Source organism: Podarcis gaigeae (assembly GCF_964106915.1).
Source record: "Podarcis gaigeae genome assembly, chromosome: 1".
Taxonomy (NCBI): Eukaryota; Metazoa; Chordata; class Lepidosauria; order Squamata; family Lacertidae; genus Podarcis; species Podarcis gaigeae.
Genome location: NC_139678.1, coordinates 24,378,492 through 24,403,717, shown reverse-complemented (window position 1 = coordinate 24,403,717; position 25,226 = coordinate 24,378,492). Strand labels below are relative to the sequence as shown.

At 43.6% G+C, this 25,226-nt stretch overlaps 1 protein-coding gene across 8 annotated transcripts in view; it reads right to left on the bottom strand.

Annotated features, from left to right (window-relative positions):
• Positions 1–24,942, bottom strand: part of PTPN21 (protein tyrosine phosphatase non-receptor type 21) — a 52,784-nt gene extending 27,842 nt beyond the window's left edge. For 7 of the 8 annotated variants that reach the window (XM_083731563.1, XM_083731565.1, XM_083731566.1 and 4 more), the window contains exons 1-7: positions 24,373–24,890; positions 20,376–20,733; positions 9,099–9,268; positions 6,584–6,681; positions 2,268–2,335; positions 1,003–1,073; positions 192–279 (exon numbers count right to left, since the gene is read on the bottom strand). In XM_083731563.1, coding sequence (XP_083587689.1) covers positions 192–279; positions 1,003–1,073; positions 2,268–2,335; positions 6,584–6,681; positions 9,099–9,268; positions 20,376–20,555 — 675 coding nt within the window. In that variant the 5' untranslated portion in view covers positions 20,556–20,733; positions 24,373–24,890. Of the gene's footprint in view, positions 1–191; positions 280–1,002; positions 1,074–2,267; positions 2,336–6,583; positions 6,682–9,098; positions 9,269–20,375; positions 20,734–24,372 lie in introns of all 8 variants that reach the window. The other variant, XM_083731564.1, reaches the window with a different exon arrangement.
• Positions 24,943–25,226: the final 284 nt, after the last annotated feature.

The window sequence follows — 25,226 nt, the reverse complement described above, 5'->3', positions numbered from 1 at the left end:
TGTTGATGTTTCGGCAAAAATAGTCTGATATCTCAGAACTGTAAGTAACAAGCCAAAGTGATTTAGGCCTGAGTCAGCTTAATATACCTTTTTTAAAAATGCAAAGAGAGAGGTTTTTTTTATTATAGTCGTGCCTTTGTGAAGTCATGGCACAAACAGTCATCAAATTCACAGAAGAAACTTAGCTTCACCTTTGCAGGATAACTCTCTTCACCATATCCTTCCATCCTCTCAACTTCTTGCATATATAACATTTCTGCATCAGGTGGAGTGAGGCCCCTTCAGAAACAAAAAAGAAATTCAATTTGCTAAGTAGCTTCTTGAGGCAGGTTAGACTGCTTCTTTTAGCATATCAAGAATCCACTTTTTTTGTATGTTCCCCAACAGAAATACACTTGGTGCAATATCTGCACTTGGTGCAGAAAAAAATTGCAAAGAGCAACTACACTGAGGGTTAAAATGACCACTGTTTAACTTCCATAAGCACTTGTGGAATTATTTATTTTAGGTATTTATTGACAGAAGTATTTTACTGCCCTATCATGAAATATCAGTGCATTTAAGCATTATACCCAGGATATAAAAAATAATTCTAAGCCTTTTACAGTTTCCCTTGCTTCATGTATCTCCAATGATCAGGTTTCTGGCACTCAGAAGGTTTGCTGCAGCCTTTTGGTTTGGGGCCAGTGCAGACATAATACTGGATCTCTGAAAAATGTGGTTAGCAACAACAAACCCACACTCAAGGAATATGTGCCCAATATCTGAGCAAATTTCTCCCTCTCATTCTAATAACATGCTGACAACAACATGGGTTAAAGCAAACCGGGGTTTCTATTAACCCTCTTTGAAGCAACTTTCTGAAAACTGGAAATCACGTTTAGCTTAAATTGGTGTTAGTTAGGCACAGAGCCAGGGCTACAGCTGCACTAGCGCATATGTGAGCAAGTTCATCTAGCAATATTCAGACCTGAAACAGCAGCACAATTTCAGAACTGTTACCTGTACTTCTGATGGAGTAAGGCCACCTTCTGGGTGGCTTCTTCCAGGATCTTTTCATCTTGCAACCAACCCTTAAGTGACAGAACAGAAACCATGAGCCTTCCTCGCATGTAAATTCACAACCCTCCAAACTTAATGAAGGGCTGGCGAACATTCATATACCCCAGGCAGCGGCAGAGGGAGAAGCCCAGGCCATCTACCCAGGAAGAGAACAAGTAGTGCACTTTAACATCTATTGCCTGCCATCTCAACTTCTGGTAGGCTTGCAGAGCAGTTTAGCTCTGTAAGAGAGCTTGGCTTCCTAGAGGGCCGAGTCAGGCTTGACTCAGCAGTTCTTGATTGCAGGCACCTGTGCCTGCCTTCATCAGTACCTCCTTAAGAAACATTTCCTTGGGCCGTGGGCTCACCACCAAAGGGGTTTCCCCCCATTGGGAGCCACTTGGGTGAGGGTGTTCAGTCCTTGGAATATTTGTTTACTGATGGGTTGATTCTAGGAACAACCAGTAATAATAATAATTAATAAATTTTTATTTATACCCTGCCCTTCCCGGTTCAAAAACCAGGCTCAGGACGGCTAACAACAAATTTAAAATACTTAATTGTAAAAGCAGCATAAAATACACTATAAAAACATGAATAACCATAAAATTCAAAGTTCAGAAATCAATTTAGGGGAAATCCATCTAATAAGCAGGGGTTTTTTATTATGATACAGTGGACGCTCAGGTTGCGAATGTGATCCGTGTGGAATGCACATTTGCAACCCACAGCGTTCGCAACCCGCGCCTGCGCATACGCGGGTTGCGATTCGGTGCTTTTGCGCATGTGCAACCGAAACCCGGAAGTAACCCATTCCACACTTCTGGGTTTCAGCGGTCCGTAACCTGAAAAAACACAACCTGAAGCGTCTGAAACCCAAGGTATGACTGCATTAACATTAAACAAGTTTTCAGAACAGGAAGGGTATCTGAATGACCCTTTTGAAAAGGGGGGGAGGGAATTTAGTAATGAATGGTACCTACTTTTGAAGAATGATTTTTTAAAAAAACTATTTATATTTATAAAGCTTCTTAGGCAATCCTCTAAAGGGAATTACAATAAAGTAAAGACTAACACACATCTGTTGGTTTAAAAGACAAAATAAAAAGATTACCACCAGGCAGAATGTGTTCACTTCTGATAATTCTACATCAGTTTGTTTTCCCCCAGTAATTTCCAAAATTGGAATTGGAGAGAGAAGGGGGGAAGAAATGAGCTATTCTTACCACAGGAAACAAGGCAAATCTCTGTAGAAATTCCTGCGATTCATATTGGTCATAATCTCCAAAATCAGCTGAGGAATTAAGAGAAAACAGGCAGGAATTAAGTGCAGAGGGAAGTTCACTATTTCACAAAAGTCTCATAACAGATACAGCATAGTGGTTGATGCCCTTTGGTTTTTCATCTCAAAATAAAATTGTGCAAAGCCAAGACTGCCTAAATTGGTCAAGAGCAATTAAACAAGTAATAATTTGTTGAACAGTCATTATTAAAGAGCCAGATGAGGCTAAAGAAAAAAATGAAAGAATGTTGTTGCATAAACAAGCTATTTCAAGTCATTGGTTTGATCTCACTGGCAAATAACGTTCTTGGCAAGTCTTTTCTAGCACACGAGATCACCATTCATAGCAAGTAAACCGAGGCAGCAAAGGAAAATAGACCAGAGGCTTAGAGCACTCTCTTCGTTTTCCCTGCCAGGCATCCACCTCATTCTTGTGGTTGTTTTCTTTTCTGGCATATAGCAGCTACACCAAAGTACTAAGTTAAAACCAAGAGTTATACTGCCTCCCACATTTCGCAGATGAAAATAAGGCCACACTGGAAACACCTCTCTACCCAAATTAAAAACTGCTGTCTGTGAGCATCATGAATCGCTGAAGGATGCAACTTTCTCTTGTGCTATGCTGGTTTCATTTAGGGTCGTCCTCCACTGGTTTTAAAAGCCAAGACGGTGCGTTTGTTCTTTGGGCTGGCGATATATTTTTAAATACACAAATGTCCGATATTATGCTGCTGCAGCTCAAAATGTGCCTCTGCAGGTTGTAAAATGTCATGTTGTCCATTGTCAAGAAAAGCCCCAACCTTCAGCAGAGGGACCTACTACTGATGCCTTGAGCCTTCTAGCCTGGCTTTTGCTGCTCCTTGCTGCCATTGCCTGCTCATCTGATCTCTTTAAGAGAGTGGGTCTTTTCTGTAGTAGCTCCTTATCTATGGAACGGTCTCCCCAGAGAGGCCCGCTTGGCATCAGCTTTCATTTTGGCACCAGGAAAATAAGCTTTTGTTGTGTGGGCATTTGAGCTGCGCCAATTATAGGTTGGTGGTTTTTTACTCTACGTTCTTAATATGTTAATACAATCTATTCCAACATTTTAATTTTTGTTTCAATCAATTTGGGGTGTTTTGTCCTGGGAAGCCATCCTTGAATTCAATTAACTAACTAAATGAGAAAGCCAACAGTGATAGGGAGCAAGGAGAAGCCCCTGCTTATTTCACCCTCTTTATTTTGGCAGCTGTAAGCAGAAGAGGGCAAGAGAAGGGAAAACAGAGGGGAAGGGGTAGTGGCTACAAAGCAGTGGGCCCATTTGGGTGGGGCTCACTAAGGGCATCTTGCCAAAGGACTCCCTGCCCCAAAAGCTAGGGATGGCAGAAGAATCTGCACCCTGCTCAAGAGATTTGACTGCTGAAGAACCAGGAGGAGAAACCTTGAAAATAAATAATAATAATAATAATAATAATAATAATAATAATAATAATAATAATTTATACCCCACCCTCCCCGGCCAGAGCCGGGCTCAGGGCAGCTAACAACAGTAAAATTACAGTAAAAACATAATAGGGGGGGGAACCAATTTAAAATACAGGTTAAAATGCAATTTAAAATGCAGCTTCATTTTAAAAGTAGCCCATCAAAACCATAAGGGGAGGGAAACATAAGGGTCAGACTGAGTCCAAACCAGAGGCCAGGTGGAACAGCTCGGTCTTGCAGGCCCTGCGGAAAGATGTCAAGTCCCTCAGGGCCCTAGTCTCTTGTGACAGAGCATTCCACCAAGTCGGGGCCAGTACTGAAAAGGCCCTGGCCCTAGTTGCGACCAATCTAACCACCTTGCGACTTGGGACCTCCAAAATGTTGTCATTTGTGGACCTTAAGGTCCTCTGTGGGGCATACCAGGACAACTCCAGCAGCTCACATGCCACCGCCATTTCAAAGGGCATCCATAAAAGGGCAAAATGGGAACATAATAATAACAACTGTAATTTACTTGGGACAGGTAACCAAGGAAAGGGAAGGCCTCTGGCAAACAGGGACAGTTAGAGTACATGGGAACACAGAAAGAATGTGACTTCTTCTCCTTCCTGGGACCTAACATTCTGCAGTAAGCAAGGATGAGCAATGGAACCGAGGATGAGTGATAAAAGTAAAGGAGGAAAACATTAAGACAGAAGTAGGGAAAGGAAAAATCCAATACGATGGTGGGGGTGGGAGTGGGGAGAGACAGCGCAAATTTGCACTGCATAGCTTCTGCTCAGAGTCTGCTGCAATTTCACTGCTATTTTCTGTGTAAAATAGTAGAAATGGGCTTTATAGGTAGGTAACGCCACTGTAAATGTCAAGGAGGAAAATATAAAGATTGTAGGAAAGGAACAAAATCATAATTCCTAGGTATTAAAGCCCACTTCCCTTCAGCGTGCTGGATATACATACCAAGGGAGAATGAATGCATCATTCAAAGGCATTTCAGAAAATGACAGCCAATTTCAACAGTCTGGGTAGTCATTTTGCTATTACCTTTTGAAACACTCTTATAGTTCTGGGCAGCCTGGTTTTAACTTCAGTTTCTGCAAAGCACATTTGCTATATTCAAGCAGTTATCCTGCAACTGTCAAAAGGCATTGAGGCTCTAATGGTTTTAAAGTGGTCCAAAGGAAACCTGAGTTTCTTGTAGTGCATGTTCAAATCATGCTGTCTGAACTGCAGTTCATACACCTTGTGTGGTACTGTAGTCATGCATATACCAGTTCAGTCATGGGTTGCTTTTTTTAAAAACAAAACAAAACAACCTAAAGCATGGGTAGGCAAACTAAGGCTCAGGGGCCAGATCCGGCCCAATCGGTTTCTAAATCCGGCCCGCAGATGGTCCGGGAATCAGTGTGTTTTTACATGAGTAGAATGTGTTCTTTTATTTAAAATGCACCTCTGGGTTATTTGTGGGGCCTGCCTGGTGTTTTTCCATGAGTAGAACGTGTACTTTTATTTAAAATGGATCTCTGGGTTATTTGTGGGGCATAGGAATTCGTTCATATATTTTTTTCCGAAGTATAGTCCAGCCCCCCACCAAGGTCTGAGGGACAGTGGACCGGCCCCCTGCTGAAAAAGTTTGCTGACCCCTGACATAAAGGCCCACAAAAAAGAATGATATGCAGGACTGTATTTGACTCCAACTCTTTTCTAAAATAAAGAGCTGTTATTTGAGCTATTCTCTCTACAGTTATACAGTTGGTAGAGAATGAGATTGTTAAATCCCAGGGTTGTGGGTTTGAGCCCCATGTTGGGCAAAAGATTCCTGCATTGCAGGGCGCTGGGCTAGATGATCCTTGCGGTCACTTCCAACTCTACAACTCTAATAAGTACCTGCAGTTTACTAACAATGTTAATAAGCACACTTCCCTGCAAAGTTTCTTACAATGGTACTCCCTGAATCAGCAAATCAGTACTGAAAGACGAACCCCTCCTTATCTTAATAGGTGGAATGGCAGCATTCACAGAACATCAACACATTAGTAATTCATTTAAAAAATAAAATAAAATTACAATCTTCTGATGGTGTCAGCAGGGGAAACTAAATACGGAACAGTTATCACCTACTTATCTTAGTTACAGCATAAAAAATAAAGCTACTATTGTGTTACATGTAAGTTTACAACAGCACTTTTAAAAAGTATGTATTGGGGTTATGAAACTAGTTATGGGTACCACACCAGATCTGTGTAGTGCAGCAGACTAGGCAGAGTAATGAGTGTCGGCGCTTGAATCCCAGTCTCAATCAAACTAACAAAGCTTTAGGCAAAACATCATTCATTCATTCATTTATTACATCATCTGTTTATATACCACTTAATTGTCTGTAAGTGGTGTGCGAGTAACTCAGTACAAAAACAAAATGATAAAATCAGAATCCAGTTTAAAATAAAAGTATTCAGGAGGTGCCAGAAGTTCAATTGACTTCAAATGGAAGCGAGTTCCATTTCTCAGCCTTGCCTACCTCGCAGGTTTGGGAGTGGGAAGGGACCTGGAGTTTGTTGCTATCTCTAGCCTGCCAAAGTGTATTCCCCAGCTGAAAAGCTAACAGCTACACAATGAGGGCCATGGGCTGGTGAAACAGCTGCTGTATGCCTAAGATCCCTCAACCCAGATTGCTCCATAGAAAAGTGCTGAAACACCTTTTAGAGGACAGAGCCTTGGTGGACTGTGGGCCATGCACCCACTTCTCCCAGGAAAACGAAGTTCAAGCAGTTCCTAAAATCAGCTAAACATGTTAGTTACCTTGAACAGCTAACCCAGCCAGGTGCACTGCTTGCTCAAACGTGCATGGGATGCTTCCTTCCAATATGTCTTTCTTCAATTGTAGATAATACTGGTATCTATTATGGAAAGAGAATATGCATTCAGGCCAATTTTCCAAATCCTGTGAAAATAGAGGTTGATGGATTCCCATCATCCTTAGCCAGCATGGGGAAGGTCAGTGATGACGATAGATAGCTATAATTCAGCAACATCTGGAGGTGACCCAACCCTGTTTTATGCTTGTGCAATTATATTCTTTCCTGCTTGTCTGGGCAGCAGGGTGACACCCTCTGCAGACAGCATTTTGGGTTTGGGTGCGTAACATAGAGTCTGGGCACAGGGGTCAGACTGGGGATTCTGACCGTGTGCTGCCAAACACACAACCTAGTCGCATTTCTAGCTACAGTTGGAGGTGATCTGGGACTTGGGAGCATCCTGACTTTTTTTGGGGGGGGGGTCCCACAGGGGGAATGCAGCATCCATGCTAAGGAGAAGAATAGAGGGACTACCCTGTATCACACATAAAATGTGACTCCACCAGCACCCTCAATCAAAAGGAGCATACTTTATTTGCAGGAGAGGTTCCCTTATGGGACAACATAAAACGTATCGACACCTGTGTCATAGTTAAGAACTCAAATAATAAAAACTTCTAAAGGTGGGGCAAGAGTGCATATTTTACCTAGTCCTTAATCCTAAATCCAATATCCTGGTTCGACCTAAGTAGTATTACTGAAGTTTTCTGTTCAGAAGAAAAAAAATCTCCCCCTCTGCTCAGCGCTCCTTCAGCGAAGCAGCAGGAGAAACGGAGCCCCTTCCAATTCTCTTCCCGCTTCGCTGAAGGGGCGCTGCGCAGCTCTCCCTCTCTGCTGAAGCCAGGAGAGTCTTGCTCTCCCGGCTTCAGCAAAAGGAACCCAAAGCCTTTGGAGCGCAGCGCGAGTTCCCGCTGCGCTCCAAAGGCTTCAGGCGGCTATCCCTGAAGCCTGGAGAACCAGAGGGGTGCGCACCGACCCCTCTCGCTCTCCAGGCTTCAGCGAAAGCAACGCGTAGCCTCCGGAGAGCGGAGGGTGCGCTCCCTCTGTGCTTCGGAGGCTTCGCGTTGCTATCACTGAAGCCAAGGAGCCTGCATTCGCTCCATAGGACGCACACACATTTCTCCTTAATCTTTGGAGGTGGAAAAGTGTGTCCTATAGAGCGAAAAATATGGTACATCATGCTCACTGTTCTGAAAAGAAGAATCATAGAATCATAGAGTTGGAAGAGACCACAAGGGCCATTGAGTCCAACCCCCTGCCAAGCAGGAAACACCATCAGAGCACTCCTGACATATGGTTGTCAAGCCTCTGCTTAAAGACCTCCAAAGAAGGAGACTCCACCACAGTCCTTGGCAGCAAATTCCACTGTCGAACAGCTCTTACTGTCAGGAAGTTCTTCCTAATGTTTAGGTGGAATCTTCTTTCTTGTAGTTTGGAACCATTGCTCCATGTCCGCTTCTCTGGAGCAGCAGAAAACAACCTTTCTCCCTCCTCTATGTGACATCCTTTTATATATTTGAACATGGCTATCATATCACCCCTTAACCTCCTCTTCTCCAGGCTAAACATGCCCAGCTCCCTTAGCTGTTCCTCATAAGGCATCGTTTCCAGGCCTTTGACCATTTTGGTTGCCCTCCTCTGGACACGTTCCAGTTTGTCAGTATCCTTCTTGAACTGTGGTGCCCAGAACTGGACACAGTACTCCAGGTGAGGTCTGACCAGAGCAGAATACAGTGGCACTATTACTTCTTGATCTATATGCTATACTCCTATTGATGCAGCCCAGAATTGCATTGGCTTTTTTAGCTGCCGCGTCACACTGTTGGCTCATGTCAAGTTTGTGGTCAACCAAGACTCCTAGATCCTTTTCACATGTACTGCTCTCAAGCCAGGTGTCACCCATCTTGTATTTATGCCTCTCATTTTTTTTGCCCAAGTGCAATACTTTACATTTCTCCCTGTTAAAATTCATCTTGTTTGTTTTGGCCCAGTTCTCTAATCTGTCAAGGTCGTTTTGAAGTGTGATCCTGTCCTCTGGGCTGTTAGCCACCCCTCCCAGTTTGGTGTCATCTGCAAATTTGATCAGGATGCCCTTGAGTCCATCATCCAAGTCGTTGATAAAGATGTTGAATAAGACCGGGCCCAAGACAGAACCCTGTGGCACCCCACTAATCACTCTTCTCCAGGATGAAGAGGAACCATTGATGAGCACCCTTTGGGTTCGGTCAGTCAGCCAGTTACAAATCCACTGAGTGGTAGCATAGTCAAGAACGCATTTTACCAGCTTCTTTACAAGAATATCATGGGGCACCTTGTCAAATGCCTTGCTGAAATCAAGGTAGGCTACATCCACTGCGTTCACACAAAGAAAACTACAGGCAGAAAAGTGCCAGTTAAAGACAGCTAAAAGATGCTCCCTTCTCACTGCAGAACATGGCAGGCATGCTTGCACCACTCACCTGGTAATCTCCTGTTGAAGCTGGGAGACAGAAGGCACATAAAACACCACACCAAAGAATACAGTCGGCTCCAAGGCATATTTGTCCAGTTGCTTTTTCAGAGGCTTGTCTAAGTCTATCCACCGGCGCTGGTTTTGCTTGTTGAAATACCAGAGGCTGAAATAAGTGATCTAGGAGAAAAGGGCAAAAGGAAGATTATTCCAATCTTCAGTTATTCCAAAGTGAAACCTGGAACACTTTGCAGTTAATTTATTCTTATTATTTATTAAAAGAGTCCATCCCACCCTTCCTCCCAAAGGAGCCCGGGGGGGGGGGGGGAGCAACAAAGCAACAAGCAGAAAAGCAATACAATTAAAATAAAATCAGTTTCTACAGCGGTGCTTCCCAAGCTTCTGCTGTTTGAGGAGTACATTATAAGAATGATTTTTATTATTAAGGATAACAAAATTAATGGCACATTTCATTCCAACACCAGACAAAAACAAGGCCAAAAAAATCACCTCCCCTCTGGGGAACCAGCAGCAGAGCCCATGTTGTGTACAGAAATCCTGAAGAGTTGCTGACAGTCAATATACCGTATTTTTCCATGTATGACACCCCCATGTATAAGATGATCCCTATTTTTTGAGCCCAAAATTAAGAAATATTTTAAACATTCCATTTATAAGACGACCCACATTTGAAACTTTAAAAATTGGGGGGGGGGGGAATAGTCTTATACACAGAAAAATACAGTATATTGGGGGGGGGGAGGGTTATTGAGTTGTTCTTGTTTTTGTTTTTATTTTGATTATGTATTTTGTGTTTTTATATTGTGATTTTATCCTGTGAACCACCCTAAGACCTGCGGGTATAGGGCAGTATACTACTACTACTACTACTACTACTACTACTAATAATAATAATAATACTACAATACTGAGCCATAAGGATTAATGGTCTCATTTGGCATAGGAGGCAGCTTCCAGTGTTCCCACCTGCTCCATTTCTGCAAGAGTCACTGATCTGAGCATTCTCACGGAGCAGTGTGGCTCATCATGCAAAGATGCATGGCAACCCTGCTACATCCAAGAATGATCAAATTATATTAGTGCAATGATGCAGCAAGGTAGCCAGTCCCCAGTGACAGCTGATTGGAAGGAGGCCAGGCCAGAACAGTGGATCCGTATCTTCTTCTTCTTTGGCGATCACTCAGAGCCGAGTAAGATTGTCTTCCATAAACATGGTTTTAACAATGAGTCCGTAAGTGACTGTGGAGGCCAATTCTGGATCCACACGTCCTTCCACAGTGAGGACATTGGTTTCCGGGCCGGAGTTGATCACGGTGTGGATTTGCCAAGCGTGCCTTCCTCCTAACAGGTTTCTCCCTTGCGTCCTGAGTTCGAGTGTCTTCAAAGCCCATGACACCCTCTCCTGTTGGTAGGGACTTTAGTTTCATGGGATTCTTTTAATAAATGCATTAATTACTTGTAGCACCCCAGCAATTCTCTCAAGGCATACTAGTGTCCCTTGGCATACAGTTTGGGAGTCACTGGAACTCGATCTTGAAGTTATGATAATGCTTCTTACACAAAGCTGCCATCGCTGCAGGTGATCTCTATCTTCCCAGGTACTAATGCATTTAGCAGGCTTGCCGGTTATAGTAACAAATGTGGGCTACCACTGCTAATCTTTCAGCTCTGTGCCATGATTTAAGCTGGCCACTGAGACATTTTGGTGTTTGAGCAACTAATGCTGAATTATCACCATCCTTGCACCAAAGACCAGCTGCTTCATATATGTAATCACATGCAAAATGTCCCCCCCCCCAAAAAAAAAAAACACCAAATAGTGAATGGCAAGATGCAGCATGGGCTCTTGTCCCGTGATCCAGAAAAAATAGCAGTGCTACTGAGTCACTGGGAATAGTGCCTTAGTTTGCAACTGTTGGAAACGTCATGAAAATGTCGGAGGTGCTTACTGTCCTATTAGACTGCATCCACTAATGTGAACATAAAATGTAAGAGCCAATGTTTTACTTTATAAGAAGATAAGCCCAATTTTTATTGGTTCAGATGTCCTAGCTGAAATGGCAGTTCTCTGCCTGACAGAGATTGCAATCTAAATGTAGACATTTGTGCATGGGAAGGGAGGGAGAGGCAAGCAAAAGAAGGAATGAACGTGAATGTTATGGTGGTTCCTTTTCTAGAGATGTGCCATTCATATGCTATGGTTTGCTATGCTAATGCTAACAACAAACAACAACAACAGCTTATGGCACTGTTGTGCCAATACTGGATTGATAGCAAGCTTGCCCTCCCCTTTCTAACTTGCACAAAACGTAACAATTGATGCTGCCACTATAAAATGGACATAATCTAAAGTACATACAGCAGAATCCTGTTTACCCCTTTGGCTTTACAGAGAAAAGGACACCGGCACCAAATTCAGACAACCAGAAAGTTCTAGTGTTTCAGTTCTAGAGCTCCTGAGATGGGAGAAGCAATTCCCCGTAGAATTGGGATAAAATGTGCTGTTTCCAGCTCACATGCACAGCTACAAAGGTATATTTCAGTTTCGCAAGCTCTTGGTGGCATTCAGGCATCCTGGAGCACTGATGCTGAATGGGCTAAAAGCGAATCACTTTGTAATCACGGCTAAAGCTATCCATAGCACAAGAGATTACCTAGCCCTGCAGAAACGACATGACATAACTCTTGAAATATGTTAAGCTTCTGAGATTAACACTGTTGCAAGGTTTATTTATTTTAGCAACTTACTCATCATTCAACCTCCGGGCAGTAAATCAACCTTAGACAGAAAGGACCGTGGATTTTCTACACAGTTATGTTCCAGCTAATTGCCCTCTTTGTTAGAGGTACAAGAAATAGCAATATTATTGAATGTGCATGGAACATCTGAAAAGGTGGGGAGAGAGGGTAGCACTCAACCCTGCAACTAATACAAAATATATGTGGGGAACAGAACACCAAATTAAGAAAAACTGAGCCGCAGGGGCAAAGAAATATTTCCCTCAAAAGAACACAGGAATGGCAACAGTATTTATTTTTTAACTAGGCAAGACTGACTTGGGCCAGTGCTCCAAAGAGAACATTATAAAGTTCTGAATATTTATCAAGCGAATACATTGTATATGGGACTTCCCCAGCTGATACAATAGCAGAATAATTATCTCTGGTCTCTCTAGCCAACTGCCAGGACACACCAAAGGAACATGCACTTCATTTAATTTCACCGGGATTTAGGCAAGTGTTTATATCCTAACCAAGGGTGGCATTTAAGTAAGTTCCATTCAGAGTAGAGCCACTGACGTTATTGGATCTAGACATATCCATTGATTTCAATGGGCCTGCTCTGCTGAACACTGGAAACACCGACACACCCATCTAGGATGGTCCATGCATCATGGGGTATCAAGGCTATGGAAGCTCACACTGTCTTGTATACTGTGCCACAACCTCCAGCGCTTGTGATATGGATACACCAGGGTATGTGTAATAGATAGATAAATAAATAAATAGATACGAGACCAACACAACATAACCATCTAAAGAGCACACACCAGTAAATGCTAAATTCAGATTTCAAAATTACCTAGGCACACCAATAGGTACCAAAACTATGAGCATATGACTCAAAACCATGAAATTTAGTATTCACATAGTCCAAAGAACTTTGATGAGAAGTAAAACGCAAAATTATTAGGGGTGTGTATTAAATCTCTCTTCCTTGAAACTGAGAACGTGAATTGTTGCCGAATCTGGTGAAGACACTTTTATACTACCCAGACAGCTGAAAATCTTGTAGCAGATTACTTCGTAACAGTAATCCAAAACACCAGATGCCCGGGACTGATTGACTCAAGCCGTCTCCGATGCAGAGGGAGGCTTAGCAATGGCAGTCAAGGAAGAAGCCCCTCATAGCACCTACATGCAGCTCTAAATTCAGCAGGCCAGATTAGTGATTATCTCTCAATAAAGTCCTACGTCACCATTGCAACTTTTTTGAAAACGTGGTCCCCATTTTGGCAGAAGAGATTTCCAATTATCCTGACTGTTCTGAGTCCAGCTTTCCACTTCTTTTGAACAAAAGGGCTATGTGAGAAACTGCTACCAGACAACTCTTGGATTTGGGGGAGGGGGGGAATAGTGAAATAAAGTGATGGATGCACGAAGGGACTGGTTTTGAAACTTTACCAACTTCTCTTAAAATCTGAGTCCAGATGGTCTCAGAATAATACGGGGGAAAGAGCTCAGCCTACGTTACAAGGTTGAACAGGATATGTGGAAGAAACACCCGCTCCACTGTATCTCAGCGAGAGATGGGAAATTGTAGTTAAAATGTGTACATAAATGGTGCTTAACACCATGCAAGTTGCCTTATGTTTTTCCCTCATCCCCCACCAAGGTGCTGCAGGGACTGCCAGGTTTCTGCTACCCATTGTCAACTTTGGTGGGATTTGTCCAAAGTCCAATGATAGTTTTCAAGAAATTGGTGCGATAACAGATCACCACGCTATGTCTACTGCTTGGGTAGCTCTCCTAAATTTGTTTGAGGAAGAAGATATGGGTGTGTACTTTAAAGAGTTAATAACTCACCTGCCTGCAGAAGCACAGGTGACTACAGCCCAGTTTTAGAGGAATGCTAGGGTATGGTAAACAGCCTTTTTTGAGGGGAAATAACTTATAAGCTAAGGGTTTTATGAGGTCAAAGTGAGATTGTTTCGCCCCACAATTCGGCATGAGTTTCTAACCTACAGTAGAAATACAGAACATAGACAATTTCTTCCATTCACCTTCAACCTTGGTTGATTTACATGGCAGTATTCTTCATGGAAATGTTTCTTTACTTATTTACGTTACTTGCCCTACACAATTAAGTGAGGACTGCATGTGGAATGCCCTCCCATCAGATGTCGAGGAAATAAACAACTATCTGACTTTTAGAAGACATCTGAAGGCAGTCCTGTTTAGGGAAGTTTTTAATGTTTGATGTTTTATCACATTTTTAATATTCTGTTGGGAGCCACCCAGAGTGGCTGGGGAAACCCACCCGGATGGGTGGGGCATAAATAATAAATTATTATTACTATTACTATCATAACATTGATGCTTGGTAAAGTTAAGACAAAGTCTGAATTTTTCCTAAGCAACCCATTTTAGTTCTGGATTCAGACTTTGCCTGAAGCAGATACACTGTCCTTGTGAGCAATCCTACAGCTTTGAAATGGAGATCAGTTTTGTCACCTTTTAACGCGAATGGGCAATTCACAAACAGGTCTGGTCACAATACTCAGGTTGAAGCCAATTTTATTCCAAGTGGAACAGGCTTCCGTCCAAGTCTCTTTAATTAGTTTGTGGATCATAGCCTATGCCATAAATCCACGATGCAATAGTGTTTGATGTAGCAATCATACTCACACTGACTTATTACCTAATTAGCTATGTGGCAGATGCATGTTCTAAAAGATTATCTTTTAATTAGCACCAGCCCATCAGACAAATGAGACATTTCTCTAGGGAGGCAAGATTTGTGAGAGTATCTGCAAATTTCCAGACACCTGAATCTAAAGAGACTGAAAATTTGTATCTAGGGCCATCTGCTTGCAGATACTTTTCATTTCCTGTTTCTGGTGACAAAGATGCTCAAGTTTGGATCGTGTTGGTCTTGCCACGGTCCACCAGGTCATACAGCTAGGCTGCTGGACTTCACTTTTAGTTTCAACATCCTGTACACCATTTTCACCTGTGGTAAGTTGGTGGCTATCCCTCTTATCTTCTGTTCCTCGAGAGAGCTCTCAAGTCTGAGAACAAATCGCCCTCGGTGGCTCACTTTGCTAGGCCTCAGCTGCAGCCCAAGGGCTCCTGGTTTTGTGGCCGGATGCTTGGCACAAAAGGGCCGTGCTAGGCATTTCACAGAACTGTGTGTCTCTTTTTTACTCAATGTAATGTCTTTTTTCTAAAATGAGGGGATGGGGAACATAGCCTTGCAAGGCTGTGATCAGAAACGCAATAGCAGAAAATGAGGTATTGCTTAACCCTTTCCCCTACGGCCACTTTTCCATTAAATATTGCCCCTGTGCTGTCTTCATATGCCTTTGGGGTAGAAATATGGGGAAATGGGAGCTGTTTTGGATGCAAACCATAACTTATTGTTGTGTGAATGAGCAACATGAAGATTCAGGCTCACACACTCCCCTGAACATACTCTCTTCTTCTGCTGTGGCAACAAAGAAATTGGAAGTATCCACTTCTAAAACAACTAGAGTTCCCTGTTGTGTTAGAAAAGAAGGAAATCATTGTTAGTTTCAACTGTAGCTTGATAGGCCAGGATAATAAACCATGGTTTGACCCAGGCTTGCCTGTGTTTAAACTAGAGGTCTCCCTCAGTTCAAAGTTAGTTATCTGAAGAGCCGATCTTTTCACAGCTTCACCAAAGGAGTAAAGAAGACAGACCAGAAGGGAGGGTGTACACCAAGCAAAGGCTCACTGCTGCTGCTTATGCACATAATGCTAAATTATAGCTTGACACCATGTGCAAAATAGACCTGTATCTTCACTCTTGAGGGAAGAAAATCTTTGTGGCAGTGGCCCAAATAATGTTAGAAGAGGAAGGGGTTGTACAGCCCGTTGCCTCATCTACTCCTGATCACAATCTTCCAGGGCAACTTTTTATCTATAAAAAGAGAGAGAATTATAAAGAAACATGGAACTTGGCGCCCTGTCTATAGTTTGACACTGAGTATAAATAAAATGCTTCTGGGTGCATTTTTGCAGGGAGTGTTCAGTCTCTCGAACACACTATGGCAGCAAAATTTGCTTGTGCTCCATTCAATCATCTCTGTACTCTGCCCACACCGACTCCTGGAATTTAATGAAGGCGCATTTACCACTTCGCCTCTTAGCCAGGGTGTGTCAAAAGAGAACCAGATTGTATTTACATTCCCTGCAATTCACATTCTGCAAATAGCACAATACATGTGCCTCAGCCTACCGTGCTTTAGGAAACTAGCTTTTTCCATCAAGTTTATAGTGCACAATAATTTTTAAAAGGGGAGGGGGGAGAGATTGGACCAAAAGCAAAGCTTTCAACATATACAAGGTGACATGTGGCATTTTAAAAAAACTCTATTGCATAGAAACACAACCTTCAGGGCTGAATTACGTCAGATCAACAGGCACATATTATTTTACATAATATATGCAGGTTTCACTAATGGAGAAAGAACAACTGAGGAGTGGTGTGACTTTGGTTAGATGGCAGTTTTCAGGGGGGATGACAAAGTGGTACAGCAGTTGAAGACGAGAAAGAGGCAGAAAAGGGCAGACTATTAAGAGAAACTATTCCATGTTTCATCATCTCCTAAGCCTTCTGCAAGTAGTGACTAAACTATTCTCCAACTAGCATGGGGAATAGGGACAGCTAGCATGGTGGCCTTCCAGATGTTGATGGATTACAATTCCCATCATGCCTGACCACTGGCCACACTGGCTAAGGCTGATGGGAGCTGTAGTCTAACAACATCTGGAGGACACCATGTTGCCTATCCCCTGCACTAGACCATTGCATTTTCCTTTTAACACCCTGGAAGTTGAATGGATTCTAAATTTTGTGCCAGCCTACCAGACTAAATGCTTGTGCGATAAGCCCCAGGGATATCTGCCGCCTTCTTGCTCAGTCTCTCTCTAATCCCGGTTGCTTCCTGTTACTGCCCTGGCTTGCTCCCTCAAGCTCCCTGCTCCATCCTCCTGCCCTACTGCCCTCATTCTCCCCTCCTGCACTTTCCTTGCTCTTTTCTCTTAGCTCCAACATCAACTTGCTTTGGCAACTCTTGTTCCCTGCCTCTTGGTGTTGGTGCCCCATTCAGTGAATTTTAACCCCCCATTTATTTCTCTTTAGGTTGTCTTCTCAGCATGGGAGATGATGCAAAATACTTCTTTACATCATGGTGGATGTTCCTGTGGAGGCCCTCCCAACAATAGTACTGTCTGTCCCAGGAAGGAGGACAGTACCGGAGGAGCTACCATGGCCCATGTGGACTCATCTTGCTACAAAGATAACTCAAGGATGCCTTACAGACAGCCAAGAACAAAGGAGGCAAGGTCAGAGACTTGTTGCTGTAATCATTGTGTGGTATAGTGGTTAGGGCAGGGAAACCAGATGTTGTTGGCCTCCAATTCCCATCAGCTCAAATAAGCAAGGCCAGTTGTCAGGGATGAAGGAAGTTGTAGTCTAGCAACATCTGGAGGGAAGTAAATTCCCCAGCCCTGGATTAGACTGTTGGAGTAGGCCCCCAAGAAGACCTGGGTTCAAATTAAGTTGTGATGCTTAGAGACCAGGGATGGCAGCAGTAGCTGACTGGAGGACTCCCAAGGAGAGGGGAGAGGAAAGGAGGCTGAGGGAACACTCCACAAGGGAGGGTGTTCAGAAAAGGGCGAGAGGCTGCCAGCTCTGCAGGCAAGGGCTCCTGAGCCCCACAGGGATTCTGCAGAAAGAATGTAGTTGGTTAAGGGAGCCATGGACTCAAAAGGGTTATAAAACATATACCTTCCCAGGATCCTTAGAGAAAGGCTGGGATAAAAATGGAATTAAAAAATTACAGGCAAGACCTCTGTTGGCTTTATGTCTGAAAATACAGGCCTGAGGTGGTTGCCTCAGAAGCAACCCAAACCTGGAATGTGGTAAACAGTCTTCCAAAATTATGTAATATTTAAAGTGGACATAACTGCCTCAACATTTCAGATAAAAAAAAAATCAACAGCACTGGAAGCAAAACAACGTTTTCAGTTTGCCAAGAATATTATTTTCACACTTAGTGAGTGCTGTTCTCTACCTTATCTCTGTTTCCTTTCCTATCCCATCCCATTCCATCATCGCTCTGCTTCCCTTTTTTGCTGCACAAGTATTTATTTGCCAAAAAAATCTGTACGACGATGTGTTCTGGAGAGCATGAGGAAGCCTGCTCAAATTCAGCAGTCTGGTTTGCACTCCCTAGATCTGATTTACTAACCTCACTTCAAGGAGTTCCTGCCATTTCCCAAAATATTTCAGAACCCAAATTAAAATGGAAAAGAGGATCAGGTGACTGGAGTGTCCTCCAGAAGGGGTGCATGCACTGGTCAGTGCCAGAAGAGGTTCCTCAGCAAGGGCAGGATCTACCGCTAACAGTTCAAGAATAAATGATATTCTCTTAACTTTGCCGCAACAGCCATCTCTACTCGGATACATTCAAAGCAGGCCAGACCCTTCACTCAGCAACACTAGCTATGCCACTGCTGCCATCCCTCGTAATTCTGACTCTGTCCTAGATACCAGGAGCACAGATCAGATAAGGAAAAATATCTGTGGGGTAGTGGTTAGAGCAGGGTAACATTTCCTTGCGCACAATCTGCTGAATGCCACATACCAGTGGTTGGCAGAGCTGCAACAGGTGTTGACAGGACAGGAGCCAAAAGTGGGTGGGGCCCTGCTTTTCTTTATTTCTCTGGCACCCTTTCCTCTCTCTCTCTCTCTCTCTCTCTCTCTCCTCTCACCACACTTATAAAATGGAAAATAAATGGAAGAAAAGCTTAAGAGGGCAACAGTTCCAAGATGCTTGCTCGCAGGCACGCAAAATCTCCGTCAACAACCGGACGCCTTGAGCTGACTCATCTTGAACTCCAATTTCTCTGCCCACACTGAGGGCCACTTTGTGACAGATACGAAGGAAGAAAAAGCATGCCCCGTGCCCCATGTGGAGCAATGCGCAAGGGTTTGCTTTGTTACAGAGAACGGGACTGATCCACGTGCACACACAGTTCAAAACAGAGCACGCCACACCAAGGTAACTCCGGTTCGGCACTTTGAAAAGTTGGATCCTGCAACTTTGTGATCCAAATGAAGCACATTGCTGCTGCTTCCTTCGCCTCCTCCATTTGGCATGACTTGCTGATGCGGGATGATGGGAGCTGGAGTTAATGACATCTGGAGGGCCACCCCATCCCTGCCACAGGGATCTCGGGTAACAAGGCTGGGAGAGATCTTGGAGCGCTCCCGCCAGCCAGAGACAGGGGCTAGACAGACCAGCGGTCTGACTCAGGGCCATTTCCTATTTTCATATATCTTCAGGACTCTTCCAATTTAGTGGACATAGAAAGGCTAGAGCTCCAAGTGCAGAAAGAGTTCCTGCCATTGTTTTGCACATACAGGCTGTTTTTACAACAAGCCAGGATGGAGTAACCAAAAGTCTTTACCTTCTAAAGTACAGAATGCAACAGAAATTAGCAGCATGTTTTTAACGAGATTTCAGGGGCTGAGCAGCATTGGAGAAGGCAATGTGTATTTTATTATATTTTTATCCCACGCAACATTTAAAAAAAGTTCAAAGCAGCATACACTGATCATTACATCATATTTTTATTTGCATGTTGAATGTAAGCTGCTTTGAGGGTGAGTGAAGTAGCAAAGTGATATATAAATTCCAACAGAAATTTTAATTTTTTTTTATTTCTGATTTATGTTCTCCTTTTAGGTGACCACTTTCTGCTTCTGAGCAAACAGGATCTTATCCAGAAATCTCTGTGCCTAAATGTTTTTGCTAGTCTTCAAAGCGCCACAAGACTCTGTGTTGTTTTGGCTGCAACACAGATTCAACATCAATATACCTGTGGAATTTATCTCTCATTTGCACAAGCCTGTTTCTGTGCATGTACATGCTGACAAAGAGGACTACATGGTGTGACATGTTCATAGGAGGGAACAGAACTGCTTTGCATGCTAAGGTTCCAAGTTCAATCCCTGGTTCCAAGTCCTGACGCAAACCCAAACCCTGGCATCTCCAGTTAAAAAGAATATGTAATGGGAAAGGTCAGTCATGCCCAAGACATTTAGCCACTTGAGGTTAAAGGCAAGATGGAGTCCCGCCATTGCCTCCATACTAGGCACAGAAGCCAGCTAGACTGGCAGCTGAATCTGACTTTGGTACTGGTGGCTGAATAGCTCCTCCCCTACAACTGAGGGCAGCTGGCCAGTTTAGGGGGTGCATATGTCCCACACAGCTCTGTCCTCCAAAGAAGGGAACTTCCCCCCCCAATATCTGCTACCTGAGGCAGTTGCCTCACTCTGTCTAACAGTAGGTCTGGCTTGCTCTCTACCCACTCCCCTGCAAAGCTGCTCCCTTCCAGCGTAGGCAAATAGTCTCTCCAAGCATAAGCTTCCCATGTCCCTGAACGGGAACCCTTGAATGTTGCCTCCATCCCAGGATGGAAAGTCCCGCAAGCCTGCCACCACGTTCCCTACCTCTCGAAGTTCCAGCCTCTGTGCCACGGCCTCCAGGCTTTCCTGCCCGGTGCTCTCCACCGACAGTGTAAATTCCACAAACTCATTGTTAAGCAACTGGATGCGGGCCACCAAGCAGCTCTTGCTAGACACTGTGTAGCGTCGAGTTCGTTTCAGCTTCAGCCCGAAAGGCAGAGGCATTTTCTTCCCTAGCACATTCACAAGAAGTCACCGAAAGCCTTCCAGGAATGCCTTGCCTCCCACGAATAGTCAGGAGCTATGAAGTCCCCAGATGATCAACCGGCAGCTGCAGCAGCAGCCATCAAAAAGTGGCAGGTCCTCCTCCAAGATCTGAGCAAAGGAAGCATTGACGAAAATTCTGCGGAGGGAGAAAGCAAAGAGGAGTTTAAGTAAAGAGATGGGTTTAGCTCACAATGTCCGTTCACATTTGGTGAGCTTAGCCCGAAAAAAAGTATAGCTTGTTTTTTTTTTCAACACAGAAAATTCCTCAACTCTCCGAGCCCTTATATCAGGTATAGGCCCTCCAGATGTTTTGGGACTACAACTCCCATCATCCCTAGCTAACAGGACCAGTGGTTAGGGATGATGGAAACATCTGGAGGGCTAAGATTGCCTATGCCTGCCTTACGTGATCTCAGGAATCCTTACAACAAACTTGTTGGCTCAGGCAATATTATTAGCCCCATATTACAGTTGGGGAAGATGAAGGTTGAGATTGAGAATATAGGGCTTGTCTATCCCTCCCCGATAAATACATGGCTTAGATAATTAGGTGGAATTGGGAACTTTCTCAGCTCACATTTGTAGCTACTACACAAACTCTCTTTAAGATTTACTAATCTGTGTTGGCGTAACAAGTATATGTTGTATAGATAAAAGGGTTTTGCAACTAATGGTATTTTTTATATAAAAAAACACACCCATGTTCTATATGGAAATTAGAGACATTTATGGAATAGCAAACTACAAGCTTAATGTATATTTTAATTTATTGGGCAGGGACCATATCAATTCCATATTTTCTACAGCATTCAAATGCACAGCTGAAACTAAACACATGTTAAAATAATAGGAGTTATGCATGATGTATAAAATCAGGAGAAAAGGGGTGCAGGCAAACAAAACTGCAATTGGTGATAACTTGCTAGGCTGTTACTTGCTAGGCTGTTTGTGCCTCTTCCTGTTCCCTCACTTTTGCTCTCATCCACTGTTCCTCTCCCACCCACTTCAATCCTATCACATTGCCTCAACCCCTTTAAACCGCTGCCAGAACTGGTAGACTGGCTGTGAGGCAGACAGAAACGCAACAGGCACAGCGTATCATCATGCATCGTTACTTTACATCTCCATGCCAAGAAAAATGAAACATGTTGATTTATTTATTTTTACAGAAAAATTGTATTGGGGGAGGCAGCTCTAAACTCTTTTCAAAACCAAATTCTAGCAGAGGCTTTCCTAAATCATCCTAGAAGTACCTAGTGCAGATTGCAAGCCTTCTTTTGTGCAGAAATAATGCCTGTTCTAAACAGAGCCTAACATAAACCTGGCGCTAAGCATAGGATTACTACTGAGTTTAAAGGATGCCGCAAGAACGTAACAGAACCTTCCTTCATGTTAATTCTGTGTGGTCTTAGACATCATGACTTGGAGGTTGAAAAAAAGTGATTCCACATATACAGTCTTCCCCCTCCACAAACCAACACACTTTACTGTGAAAACATACAAGAAATCATTACAAAGCCAACTAAAAATGGCACCTTCATTCATTCATGAATAAACAATACTTACCCCACTAATACTACAATCCATAGCTTTATGCATTTTGCAGCAGTTCTATTTATGACTCTCCTAGAGTAAATGAGTTTCAGGCTTCACTCTGATTATTCTCTCGAAATATTTGTGAAGAATACAACCCATTTCTTGCTTATAAAGTCTACTGAGGAGGCTCCCATTTAGTTCTCCATTGCAGACAGCTGCAGTGCTTTATCCATGGGATAAACACTTACAACTACATTTTAAAAGATGAAGCATTTTTTCAAAACGTTTGACTTTTAAACTAGTCTCACCAGCCTCAGCACTGACCAACCTACACTACAATCCTATACATGTCTATTCAGAAATGAGTCAACGGAGCAAACTCCCAGGTTAGAGGGCATATACTGTACTGAATTTTGACATTTTAGCAAACCTTTGGTGGTCTTTATAAAAATAAAAAAAAGATTTGTGAACGTTAGGAATCTGAAGCCTTCAACTGCATGGAACAATCCAAAAAGTTAAGCAATTTTGCTCGCACTGATTCCAATGGAAGAACGAAGCAATGCTTAAAGTCTAAACCTTCAATCTTATGCACACTTAACTCCTAGGTTTTCAGTTAAATTAGTGGGATTCACTTCTAAGCAAAACTGGATGAGATCAGGCTGCCTTGTGCCCATTATGTTCAAAGTCCATCAGATTTGCTCTAACATTTGCTTTGACTTCATAAGCAAACATAAATTTTTTGGGGGTGAAGAATTTATAAGTCAAGTTCATACACAGTGGGAAAATTTCCTGAGGCTGCTCCAATGAGAATTCAGGACGCTTTCCCCATACATTTTTATATAAATCATTTTCAAAGGGGAGAGCACATGCAGCATTGCTACACTTAAATACATTAACAGCAAAGGCAATTATAAAATGTCTTGGGGGAGAATAATGCTTCAAACCTATTCAACAAGTTTTCGTGCTGGCCAAGCAGAATTCTTGCAAACACAGCACAACCAAGCTTTGTTTAGCAGCTGTTATTTTCTGCTACCAGCTGCTGTCATGTTAATCGCCCCCGCCACCGCTGCCACATACGCCTATTTCAAAATAATGTCTATCTGCACGATTAAGGGAGTTTGCATTCAGTAAGAGGATAGCACTTTAGTGCCAACACTAGCAAATCCAATCAACCATATGTTGAAATCATTGTTCCCTATTTAGCAGGTCTAGGAACACTTCAGATGTTATATTCTGATTTAGCCTACACTTTTAAAGAAACTTAAGTATTAATATCAAAGACTCAACCTTCCCCACTTAACTTCTACTTCTTTCCTCTCCAGTTGTCCAAGAACTCCATACACGGCCAAAATAAAACTGGAGTGCACGGAAAGGAAAAGGGTTTTTCCTTTGGGTTAATTATACATCAATCATTTTTAAAGTGATCCACAAATCAAGATTATGTCCTCATTTTATTAATCGACCCTTGAAATCATTTGGAAGTGTGAATGTTATTGGAAATTTGGGGGGGGGTGAAAGTTGCTCTGGGACTGAAAACTAGTTTGTTTATTCATTTGCTAGCCGAGTACAAACAACCCACAAAATACCTTCCCTATTAATGCAGGAAACTATACGATCTCCACCACACTCCCTCCTTTTAACAACTGAACTAACAGCAAGCGTTTCACTGACAGAGCTGTACTAAGGGTAAAACAAATCATTTTGTTTGCAAAATATCCTTCTAACTTCTTACATCTAGTCTTATAATTCTAATAAAGTAAGCCTCGTGATATATTATTATTATTATTATTATTATTATTATTATTATTAATACCCCGCCCATCTGGCTGCGATTCCTTATTAAGGGAGGGTTGCAGAAAAGTGGGGGGAGCGTTTAAGTTTTAAAGAAACAAATATTCGTTTTAATTAAGACCCTGCCATACAGAAATGAACAAGGACACCGAGATACGAGACTCCTTGGCACTCGTCCTTTATCCTTTCGAGAGGGCGCCGCGATCTACTTCGCAGCCCGATCTTAACCAAGTTTTGCTCTGAACACCATCCCCAAAAAGGATGCCGAGGGCACCAATCCGCTCGCTGGGGTCTTCATTGCGCACTGCCACCTTCAGAAGGGCTCCGACCGGGCGATTCAAGAAAAGAAGTGGCGAAGATCCTGAAAACCGATACTACAAATGTGTAACAACTCTTTTTAAAAACAAAAGCAGCATCTCCGCACCCCCCCCCCGCGCCGCCCCTTTACCTGTTGCAGCAATTCACGAAAAGCGGACTTTTAACTGCAACCATCCGGGCGCAGTTTGGAGAGCAATCCGGATGAGACCATTTCATGGGTATTCCTTTTCTTTTTTTGAGGGGAGTGGAAAGGTCAGCAAAGGCTTCTCGGGTCCCCTTTCCCTGGAAGCGAAGAGCCGCCTGCACCTCTCAGAGCGAAAACATTCCTCACTTCCTGCCTCAACAACAACAACAACAGCGGAGGCGAGAAAAAGCCGAGGCTGGAGCTCATTCCACGGGGCCGAGGAGGGAGGAGAAATACTACAGCCAAAGGAGGCTTCCCCTCAGCCAGCCAGCCGCCTTCCTGTGACAGAGGAAGCCCCCGGACTGCTGGAGCGCACAGGACGGCCTCCCGCCCCCTCTCTCTCTCTCGCGCGCGCCCCCCCAGCCGCTTCGCTCCACGCCGCGCTTGCCAGCGGCCCGTGCGTGCGCCGCGAGAGCGCGCGGGGTTCTCTTTTCTTCCCTCTCCTGCCTTGCCTTCCTTTCTTTCTCTCCCCTCCGGAGGGAGGCGTTCCCCTTTGCTCCAGCCATGCGGAAGGATACGGCGCGCGGTCATTAAAGCACAGCCCTCTTATGTTTGCAGCCCCATGACCTCAGAGATGTGGAATGTCGGCCGGGGGAATGTCAGCAATGGGACAGCTGCTGCTCCAACGAGGAGGGAGGGAAGGAGGCGGCATGGCAAGAAAGGAAGATAAGGAAACTCAACGCCCGCACGCCACGGCCGTGAAGCTCCCGTCGCTTTGGAACAACAACAGCGGCGATGGCAACGAAATAGTCCTCCCTCCCGCCAAAAAGTGGAATCGATACAACCTCCCCGATCTCGAG